This window comes from Enhydra lutris, unplaced genomic scaffold, assembly GCF_002288905.1.
Source record: "Enhydra lutris kenyoni isolate GAN:26980312 unplaced genomic scaffold, ASM228890v2 scaffoldscaffold30, whole genome shotgun sequence".
Lineage (NCBI taxonomy): Eukaryota > Metazoa > Chordata > Mammalia > Carnivora > Mustelidae > Enhydra > Enhydra lutris.
Window position 1 is genome coordinate 14,606,550 of NW_019154114.1, and position 7,755 is coordinate 14,614,304.

At 48.5% G+C, this 7,755-nt stretch overlaps 1 protein-coding gene across 1 annotated transcript in view; it reads right to left on the reverse strand.

The window, feature by feature from the left end:
* Window positions 1-873, reverse strand: part of LOC111153073 (MAF bZIP transcription factor) — a 6,497-nt gene extending 5,624 nt beyond the window's left edge. The window contains exon 1 of the mRNA XM_022511869.1: window positions 18-873. Coding sequence (XP_022367577.1) covers window positions 18-709 — 692 coding nt within the window. The 5' untranslated portion in view covers window positions 710-873. The remainder of the gene's footprint in view (window positions 1-17) is intronic.
* Between the last annotated feature and the right edge of the window lie 6,882 nt (window positions 874-7,755).

Consider the following 7,755-nt stretch of genomic DNA (forward strand, 5'->3'; position numbering starts at 1 on the left):
CGCCGCGGCCGCCGCGCAGAGGGCCGCCGCCCCCGGCGCTGGCCGGGCCACCGCCGCCCGCGCCGCCCGCGCCACCCGCCGAGGCTGACGCGCTGCCCGCGGCGCCGGGCGCGCCGGCCGTCGGGTGGTGGTGGTGGCCGGCGGCGTGGTGGTGGTGGTGGTGGTGGTAGTGCGGGCCCGCGCCGCTCTGCGCGGCGGCCGCGGCGATCACGGCGGACACCACGGCGGCGGCGGGGCCCATCTCCTCGCCGCTGCCGCCCAGGGAGGCGCCGGCGCCGGCCCCAGCCGCCGAGGCCAGCTGCTGCGCCCCGCGCGCGTAGCCATCGAAGCCGCCCTGGAGCTGGTGGCTGTTGCTGATGAGCGCCTCGACCGCGTCCTCGGGGCTGAAGCCCAGCGCCTCCGGGTTCAGCTGCTGCGGGTAGCCGGTCATCCAGTAGTAGTCTTCCAGGTGCGCCTTCTGCTCGCTGCCCGAGCCCGGGCTGGGCGCCGAGAAGCTGGGGGAAGGGGGCACCGAGCTGCACGGCGTGCTCATGGGGGTGGAGGACAGCGAGCCCCCGGCGATGAGACGGCCGCACTGGCTGATGATGCGGTCGGTCTCCACCGGTTCCTTTTTCACTTCAAACTTCATCAGATCGAAGTCATTAACATATTCCATGGCCAGGGGACTGGTGGGCAGGTCGGAGTTGCTCATTGCCAGTTCTGATGCCATTCTCCTGCCGCCGCCGCCGCCGCCGCCGCTCCGCCAGATGGGCTGCAGGAGAGGGGCCAGCGGGCTGTGCTGGGTGGCCAGCGGGTGAGCCAGCTTGCCGGGCTGGGGCGCTTCTAGCTCGCGCGGCGGTGGCTGGCCCGAAACCTCCGAGCGCGCACACACCCCCCGCCCTGCCCGCGCCCCCCGCGCCCGCCCTCCCTCCCCCCTGCTCACGCCAATGTGCTCGCTCGCTCGCCCCGGCCCCTCCTCGCCTGCTCGCCTCCGTGCGTGCCGAGCCGGCGGCTTCAGGCTCGGGAAGGTCCTCCGCGGGCTGCGGTGGCGGCGGCGGCGGCGGCGGCGGCGGCGGCGGCGAAGCTGGAGGAGCCCGGCCGGGTGCGCGGCGTCCCCCGCTCGCCGCTCAGCTGCGCGCTTTGCATAAGGAGGGCTCGCCTCGCCGGCCCGGGCTGCAGGCGGGGCGCGCGCGGCGGCCGCTCGGGGCTGGAGGCGCGGCGGGCGGCTGTCCGGCGGCGCGGGCCTTGGCACGGGGGAGTTAACACTTCATGCTTCTCGCCTTCTCTTCTGCCTGCTCTTATTATTATTTTTTTTTCTTTCCTCTCTCTCTCCCTCGCGCGCTCTCTCCGTGCAAAGTGCAAGACAGAGGTGCACCCCGACTGGAGGAAAGGGAGGGGGGAGTTTAGTTCTTTCTTGCCTTTTTTTTTTTAAAGCGAAATAGCGAAGTCCTGGGGAAAAGCGAGGCAGAGAGCAAAAGGGGGGAGGCCGAGCCGAAGAGCAGCCCGAGCTACAGCTCGAAGATGAAAAAAGATTTTAAAGCCTCTGATCCAGCAAGAAGAGTTTAAAGCAATTGCTGAGTTTTATAGCACTTGTGACGTCAGGCCCAAATGGGAAATTGACTGGTACTCCGAGCCAATGGGAGGCGACGAGAGCGGCCGCGATTAGCATAATAGATAGAAACAAGGAAACTTTTCGGAGCTGTCAATCAGGGTCCAATCAGCTGACTGTCAGCTGGGACAAGATGGCTTAACCCTTCCCGCGCCGCAGCCTCCCGGAAGGGAGCAAAGCCCGGCGCAAAGTTTGGTTCGAGAGGGGAAGGAGTAGTCCAGAAGGACTGCGGGAACCCGGGAGGACGGGGAGGGCGATTGCTTTACTTAGGAGCACGAGAGAGGCCTGCCTTCCAGAGCGCGGGCTTGCCCTCCACTCGCTCTGCCGGGTTTGGCGTGACTCCCCTTCCCGGGCAGCCCCCATCCCCGGGACTGTGAATTCGCTCCGGAGCTGCTTCTCCTCGCTCCAGCTTTGGCACCAAGGCGTCTACCCGGGGGGGCCTGCCTTCCCCGTGCGTAGCCGCGGGGAGCTCAAACTTGGCCCTTTGAGCCAAAGAGCGCAAACTCTTTGTCCCTCTCCCTGGAGCCCGCGCGCAGGGGCGCAGGGGCGCGGGGGGTGGGTGGGGGGGCTTAGGGTTCCGAGTGTGCCCAGGACGCCGCCTCGCCGGGGGCAGCCCGAGTGGCTCCGGATCCGCGCGGGGAGAAAGCCCGTTTTACTGCCCTCCTTGAAGGAGGGAAAATAAGTTGTTCAGGGACCATTACGCGCGGGGACTGGCTGCCGGCTGGCGTCGCGTGCCCTTGGGAGGGCGGCGTGGGGAGAGCGAACGCCTACGCGAGTAAACTCCAGGGAAGCTCGGAGCCGGGTCAGCCCAGCTCAGCCCTCTGGCTTCCGACACTGGCCCGAGTTTGGCCTTTGAGATTCATATTCATATTCCTCTCTCTCTCTTCTCTCTCTCTCTCCTCTCTCTCTCTCACGCACACCCACCCCCTTATGAAATCTGACCCCTGTTTATCAGGGACGGTCCCGCGCGCGCTTTGCACTTTCACATTTCAATTAAGTATTTCAGACTTGGCCGTGGAGAGGAGCAAGGGGTGTATGTGTTGGGGGGAAACACCCCAGCCTTCGCCAGCTCCCCTCGAAGGGTTAAGTTTTAAACCGCGGTTTCTCGGACCAGCCCGGAAACCCACAGTGGGGGTGGGGGGGGGGCTGTTTCTCCCCCTCCCCGTTGCAAATGCTAATAACTATTCAGTTTTCTAGACGGATTCTTTTAAAGCTTATGCAAAAAAGAAAAAGGAAAGAAAGAAACAGAAAAGAGAAAAGAAAGAACCAACAACTGTTTCTAAGATTTTAAAGCGATAGGCAGAATTCGGAGAAACCGAGATTTATTTGGGGGAAAGCAAGCGTGAGCCAAGCCGACCCAGCGTTTGGAAGACCAGACCGCCTACTTGGATATTGAGGCTGTTGATTCCTCCAATTAATGAAATGCATTTGGTGTTAATCATATTTATTTTACTTTATGGGAGGGGGAGACGCTAGGAGGGCGCACTTAAAAAAAAAAAATCTGAAAAGCCTGCAAAAGAATCCGAGTGAGAACTATTGTTGGATTTTTACCTCAACAGCGCCACCTTTCGGCAAAGGTCAGTTGAAATTGATCCGTGTCCAGTTTTGTTGATGAAGTGAAAAGAAGCTGGTTTCCCAAGGTGGGAGGGGGTACCGAGGCACAGAGAGTTAGTTTGAAGGCAGTGGGAGAACACAACCTTGTAGGAAAGGTGCTAAGGACAGTGCTGGCAGGTGCAGGAACCCTTTTTCCCTACTGTCCCCCTTGATCGTTAACAAAAAAGGCGAGGAGACACAGAAGCCTTCGCAGTCTGGTTCTGATGAGAGACTTTTGCAATTGAATCCCCTGTAACAGGGCCCTAAACCCCTTAAAAGTGTCGGGATGGATTTTCAACGGGCTTTATGGCAATATCAATAGGATTAAAGTTACTTGTAATTCGATGATAAATGAGATGTCTCTAGTAAGTATGATTAAGTGCAGTGCTATAAAGTTGTTTATCTGAAAAGTAATTCTCAGAAAACCTGACTTCTGACACTTAGTCATATATTAAGCCAGCTGCTTGAACATTGCACTTCATAACTGCTCTCACCCACCCCACAGCATACTTTACTATTTATAATGAGACCTTAGGTGTCACTCATTGGCTTCTTACTTGTGTTAATTTCTCTTAGATTAGACTTGTGTTAATTTCTCTGCTGCTGGCAGCCTTCAAACCCAGAGTCCCTAATGAAAGGCTCCCCCAAAAGTTTGTAGGCACATCAAAACCCTAAAAGGCCAGTGCCATTGGTATTTTCCAGAAAAGTACTTTTTCCTTTTCATTATTGCTGCAGAGAAGCTGCTTATAAGGATAGTTTTGGTTTTATGGGAGCACTTTGTAGGGCTGGAATGAAATATGTCTATTACTAGTTGGGAAGAAAGAGTGAAGATTGTGTCAATATTTATGCAATCTAACAGAACTCCTTTGCTTTCCTCCTCTCAAACAGTATTTTACCTAGTAATGAAGTTAAGAGATTATAGTTTCTGTATTCAGAGGAAAATCTGCTTAACTTACATAAACATATTATGTCACTTAGCATTGTCCACAGTGATAGTTTTCTGGGGCTTTTTAATCATTAGCCACAAAAATCTGAAGTTTATAATTTTCATGTAAAATATGAATATATGTATATTTAGGAAGAATTAATTCATTTTTTGTTTATAATAAATTTTTTTTTTATCCTTTGCATCTCATTTTTTGTTAAAAGCTGTAAGATAGGATCCCTGCCTCTCTTGAAAGTATTTTTGGCCAGGAACACTGAAACTGCTACATTTATAAATAAATAACATTTATAAACAAAGTTTTGCTAATGATGAAGACCATGGGATACAGATTCATGGCCATCTACCTAATTGTTGCAATTATATATCATTTCTAGAAATTAAATGCCCATGTTTGGGCAGCTAAATGTATTATTATCTGCACATTTTTTATGGTTTATTTTTGTACACTGCTGTCAAGCCATGGTATTTTTCTTTCTCTTATTGCAGTCTTTTACAGTCTCCCATTTTCTCTTGAAAAAAAAAAAAGAGGATTAGAATTATTTTTTAGATGTGTAGCAGTAGTGCTCTTATAACTTAATTCTTGTGTTTGTCCTTTTTGCTTTATTATTTAGTGATTCACAGGGGTGTCTAAACATTTACAGTTCTCTGTTAGCGGCATTTCTTTTGTAACAATTGCGCTCTCTCATTTTAATTAGTACTATTCAGATTTTTGATTCTCTACAATTATAGCAAGGCCACATTTCTTTAGACTTCTTTGCGAACATTGTTTCACTTCTTCCAAGCCAGTCTAATCCAAATACAATGCGAACTGTGTTTTCTTACTGCTTAATATCCCCTTGCTATATATACTCTAGTAATCTCTGTAGAACAATATAGAGTAATTTAGAAACCATGCGTTTGTCATTATTGACCAATTCAAACCAGTAGTATTAAAGTTTCTGAAAGCAGTGAATATTTATAGAAGAATGTGGAAGGGGGAGGGTATGGGTCGAATCCCATAGAAGATTGCGAAACCATAACATCAAAAACACAATTGTAGTTTCATGTCAGTACCTACAGAAGAACTTCACGCAAAAAGAAAGAAAGAAAGAAAAAAAACTTGTTCCTGTCCAAATGATAATGATGAGAAGCTAAAAATACCATATTTTTCTTGATTGTGAGTTACAGCAACTTAGGTATATCACATTGGAATCAGACATATATGATCTAAAAAGAATAAGATGCATCAAATATGGTATCTGAACTCTTTGTTTATCCAGGAGCTGATTTTATGGTGCAGAACTAACCAGTGTCCACTGAATTTCACTACAAAGGCAACTAGATTGATTTGAGGAAAGAGTTGCTCAGAGTAACTGAATGATAAGACATAGAGTGTTCTTAGGTCTGGTGTTAGATAAATCCTTTTAACAGTCTTTAGTTAGCAGGGTAAGTAAATCACAAATCACTGTTAGCAGATTCATGGAAGAAAATTAATAGAATCAGACGAGATAATCTGATAAGGGTAAAATTGCTGAGGAAACAGTCTTGCCTCATATTGGAGAATGTGAAACAACAGTCTGATTACTAGGAGTCGTTATGAGTAGGTGAATTATGTGCTAAATAATCATCAGAGTAATTCAGCATTTATTAATTCTTTTCTCTTTAAGCAATTCACAGTTGTAAGTTAAAGCCGCTTTCTCTTTGAAGACACATCTTTTATAATTTTTATTAGAGGTAATTTATTATTTGCATTACCTGTATTTACTTCATAATTGAACATTTTGCATTCAAATTTATGTAATGCATTATGCTTGAGAATATATTTCTGCCTGATTAGCATAAATAGTCACTTACCTCATGAATTACTAACAAAGTTTATCTTAAAATATAGGTTTTTTTATTAAGTGGAACACAAACATATGTACAATAAATTCTGATTTTCCGGTGCAGTTAGAGAACAACTCATTTGGTTTTCAGGGAAGCTGGGCTGCGAGGGAGGGGAGTCATCATGAGGAGGAAGCAACATATAGACAAGTGAGATCTGTAGGTCTCTTTCCAGGGGTGTTCTTGTGGGGGGGGGGGGGGGGGGGGGGGGGGGGGCGGGCCGGGGGGGGGGCGGGGGGGGGGGGAGGTGCAGGAGAGGTGCTAGGCTCCTCTCCCATTGCACTGCTTCCTGCATGATCTGGACACCGGCTGGGGATCCTAAAAGAACCTGCAACTCACCACCCACACCTTGTGAAGAACCATGGATGCCAGTGAAGGCACGTTGACAGCCGGAGGTTTTGTTGATGTTTATTTTGTTTTGTTTTGGTCTCCCTAGGGCTCTACCTTAGAACATAATACACATCATTTACTAAAACACTTGTTCATTTTGCACGAGAGATGGGGAAAAAAACGCAGTTTTTTTTTCTAAGTGAGAATTCCTGGGAAGATCTCCCAAAACTGGGTCCCTTTCTTCACCTGAAAAAGACACTTGATAGAGGCATTTGATAGAGTTTCACGCACACGTGAACATTTACACGAACGGGCTTCTTTTGGTTTAAGGCAGTACACACAGATATAGAATGAAGAGGCCTCTTTCCCCATCCTTGCCATCCCAAATCAAAAGATTAACATGGTTTCTTCTTCTTCTTCTTTTTTTTTTCCTCTTACTTTTTCAGGGCATAACTATCTCCTTAGATTCCTCCCCCCAATTAGGAACTGCTTATGGTTCACTCCTCTATTGTTATCCCTTTTGATTCTACTCCCAGCTTATACCGATGAGGAAATATGTCTTGAAAACATCCAACCCTTCAGAGATGTTTATTGTGCTGAAATCAGAAGTGATTAAAAAAAAAAAAAAAAACCAGGAATGAAAAAAGGCACCTGATATCGGGACAGTGTTTAGTCAGGCCTGTGTCTTTTATGCATGATAACTCAGAGGACAGGCTGTTGCTGGTTTTGGACCCTCTTCTACATCTGAGGATGGGGTAACTCAAAGATCCTGGTCCAGAGGCATTTAGCAGCCACTGGACCTAGGAAATAGCTCTGGAAAACAGAGACCAAACTTAAATACTTGTGGGGATTACCAGGAATACGGTGATGCAGATAATTTCTGAATTTGTGTGTTTCTGAGTTTGTTTGGCTGGGGCCCAAGAAAAGGGATCCCTTATGGCCTTGTTTTCATATCTTCCTTCTTGGTTGCATAATGCGGTAGGCTGAGCTCTCTCCTACACTGTTCTGTTCACTGGAAACACCAAACTTGCCCCATGACAGCCTCACAGCATCATCCATCACGACAGCATTCCTGATCAGAGCTGGGCTCCCCCACTGAATAAAAATTAAATTCAAATGTATACACCTTTTGCTAGTTTTTTTTAAAAAGTCATTTTATAACAGTGATACATGCTTTTGGCTAAATATAAACATTTGAACAAGACAGAAACAGGAAGCTACCAAAACAAAAGAAATTACTAATGCCTTGTCCACCCCAAGCCTCTAATCCTGGCCTCAGGTGTTACCACCTCTAATAATTGGGGTCCACGAGTATATTTCCGTGGGATGGAATCATAACTCCTACAGGGTTCTTTAGCATGGGCGGCCTGCGACCTTCACCTCAACAATGTCGAAAAGCAGCTGGGGCACGCCGCGATTCTTCAGCAGAATTCAC